The 2,950-nt window shown below is 30.5% G+C and overlaps 1 protein-coding gene across 3 annotated transcripts in view; it reads right to left on the reverse strand.

The window, feature by feature from the left end:
• The window catches only part of LOC106459851, a 39,936-nt gene that overhangs the window by 12,005 nt on the left and 24,981 nt on the right, over positions 1-2,950 (reverse strand). For all 3 annotated transcript variants that reach the window (XM_022386587.1, XM_022386593.1, XM_013919525.2), the window contains exon 6: positions 368-555. In XM_022386587.1, the coding sequence (XP_022242295.1) occupies positions 368-555 (188 nt within the window). The remainder of the gene's footprint in view (positions 1-367; positions 556-2,950) is intronic.

Genomic DNA, 2,950 nt, shown 5'->3' on the forward strand with positions numbered 1-2,950 from the left:
AAAAAAAAAAAAACTAAAATTTTCTTTTTCCATGCCATGATGCTATACCTAATTTTACATGTTTGGTTTTCAAGAATTGTTTAAAAAAAAGCCTTAATTATTGTATACCTTTGTAGCTTGTCTAGCTTATTCCATATATTCTTAACTTTTTACACATTTTCTGAATTAAAATGAGATAAGAAAAAGCTTTCACAAACATTTATCTTTGCTTTTAAAGGTTCAGTGGAGAGATTACTCTGAACTACTTGGAAATAAAGATAAGAAAAATATATACATAATATAGAAAGAGAGTATAAAACAGGTTTAGCTTGTCATATACATTAGAAACAAGAAATCATGTTAAATTCTGTAATAAGCGTGTACCTACCTTTTTCATGTTTAATAGACCATTTTCTATTTTTATCAATATTAATCTCTTCCTTCTTAGATGTTTCATCTAAATCTTGAATAGGGGTTTCCAGAATCACATGCTCCTTGAGAGATAAATCACTTTTAACAGACATAGTTTCTTCAGCTGAGGTAGTATCCTCTTCTTGAGCTTGAGTTTCTAATTTGCTATAAATTCAACAAAAATAAGTAGTCGTATTATATAGCAAACTTAAGCAAAATGGTCGTTTTAAAAAGATACCACAATGCTACCAAAATTAAAATCTATAAAATAGTTTTTGCTGGTTCCTTTCATAGTTATAGCATGGTTTCATTAAGAGAAAATCTTACATTAGTAATCTTTTAGCATTCTATGAAGAGTTTACTGCTTATGTAGATGTGGTACAGGTGTGGATATGTTATATTTCGATTTTCAGAAAGCACTGGACAAGGTTCCACATAAAAAGCTTTTTAATAAAGTTCTCTTTAGGTGTCAGAGATAGGTTGGCTCACTGAATAGAAACCTAGCTGGATGGATGGAAGCAGAGGACTGATATAAATGGTGTTTAGTTAAACTGAATTAATATCACAAGTGGGGTACCTCAGGGTTCGGTGTTAGAACCACTGCTCTTTTTGATTTACATCAGTGAGATCGATGAAGGCATAATCAATAAATCAAATTTGCTGATGATATTAAAGTTTCAAGTGTTGTTGGCTGTAAGAAGGATGCTGTTGCTTTACAAAAGGTTTTGGATTATTAGGCAAGTTGGGCAAATAAATGCGAGAGACTTTTAGTTATAATAAATACAAGGTGATGCATGTGGGATATCACAATTTAAATTATGAGTACAGTTTTGACAGAAATAACTTTAACAGTGTTATGAATAAAATAATCTTTGTATTCTGTTTGATCAGTTTTTTAAACCACCCAAGCAATGTGCTGTTGCTAGTGGCAGGGCAAATAGGATTTTAGATTGAAAGAGGTATCAATGTAATTGTACAGGCCATTGGTTAAGCCACATTTGGAATACTGCATTCAATCTTGGGCTCCTTATCTTAGAAAGAACATTAAATTGTTGAAAAGGGTTCAGAGGAGGGCTACTAGGATGATAACTGGGATGGAGAGATTGTCATACAAAGATAGGTTAAAATTTCTGAAATTGTTTTCTCCTGAAAAAAAGAAGAGTTAGAGGGGATGTGATTACTGTTTAAGATTATTAAGGGAATTGATAGTTGACATTCATACTTAATGGTGAGAATGGTCAGACTGGGGGGACACAAATATAAATTTTAGCTGTGTAAGAATCATCTGCAGCTGGGATAGCTATATTTTTCTAAAAGGTGGTTGGCCTTTGGAAATGGTTGTGCTCAAATTTCACATGCAGTTAAAGTGAGCTTAAGGGAAGGCTTGATGAATATTTAATGATAAAAGCTGTCTGAGTGTTTTATTTTAGTTTCACATAGTGGATAGGATGGTCTAGATGAAACAACAGGTCTCTTGCTGTACTTAAGTTATGTGTAAATTATTAATCATTTTTCAATTATCACTGATAGAGAAAGAAATTATGAAATGTTGTTGTCTCAATTAACTTTCTGATCAGTTCTTTCTATCATTTTATTTTTTAGATTTGAGTTACAACTTGAACAAAACAAACATTTTAGTATTATCTAGCTTTTGTATGTTTATTCAGCAGTCTCCATTCAAAAGGTTTTTTTGTTTTAAATTAGTAATGACCTCAACTAATGCTTATTTATCTTATCATAACTTTAAACTCATGTACACATAATTGAGTAAGCTGGAAAGAGTACACCTTTTTTCATATGGATACTGATTGGTCATTCTTCACAGAACTTGATGGTAACAGAATATCATTTCAATTAAAATCTCTTATCTATATTTAACTATCATACCACTGTTATGATTCACTATTTTTTTCTACCATTATTTTAGGCAACCACTAAATTGGAAGCAAGACTTTATTGATGAATCTGATTTGAGTTAGCTAAAATTTCTTTTATCAGAAGTAATAGGGTACTTTAGCCACTTAACTCTCTCAATACGAGCTTGGTCAATTTGACCGACCATGTGACCTTTTTGTACTCATTTAAAGTCTGTATAGATTTAATACTTATAACTCTCAATATAGTGTGTATTTCTCCATGAAATTTGGCAATCTTTCAGTTAACATTACAAGTCTTTTACATACAAAAAATCATATTTTTTAGTGAAGTATTTTTAATAAAATAAAATAAAGATTTGTCCATGAATATATGGAGTATTTGTTTTGAATAGTCCATATGCAAAATAATTTTCATGTTAAAAATAAAAATGCCTTTTGTCATCTCAAAAAATCTCAAATTTCCTTTGTGTAATCCCTAAATGCATTTCAAACATTTTTTTTCAGTAAATCTTTATAGTTTATCTGTTATTTTCTCTACACTATCTCAAAATGGGATCGGCCCATTTGACTGACCTCCTAATCACCAAAACAAAAATCTAAATAAACTTTTTCTTTCTAGAATGACTTCAAATTGTAACATGAAACTACATTCGTTTATCGTAAGTAGCTCTAAGTTTGTAACA

Source organism: Limulus polyphemus, unplaced genomic scaffold (genome assembly GCF_000517525.1).
Source record: "Limulus polyphemus unplaced genomic scaffold, Limulus_polyphemus-2.1.2 Scaffold30, whole genome shotgun sequence".
Taxonomy (NCBI): Eukaryota; Metazoa; Arthropoda; class Merostomata; order Xiphosura; family Limulidae; genus Limulus; species Limulus polyphemus.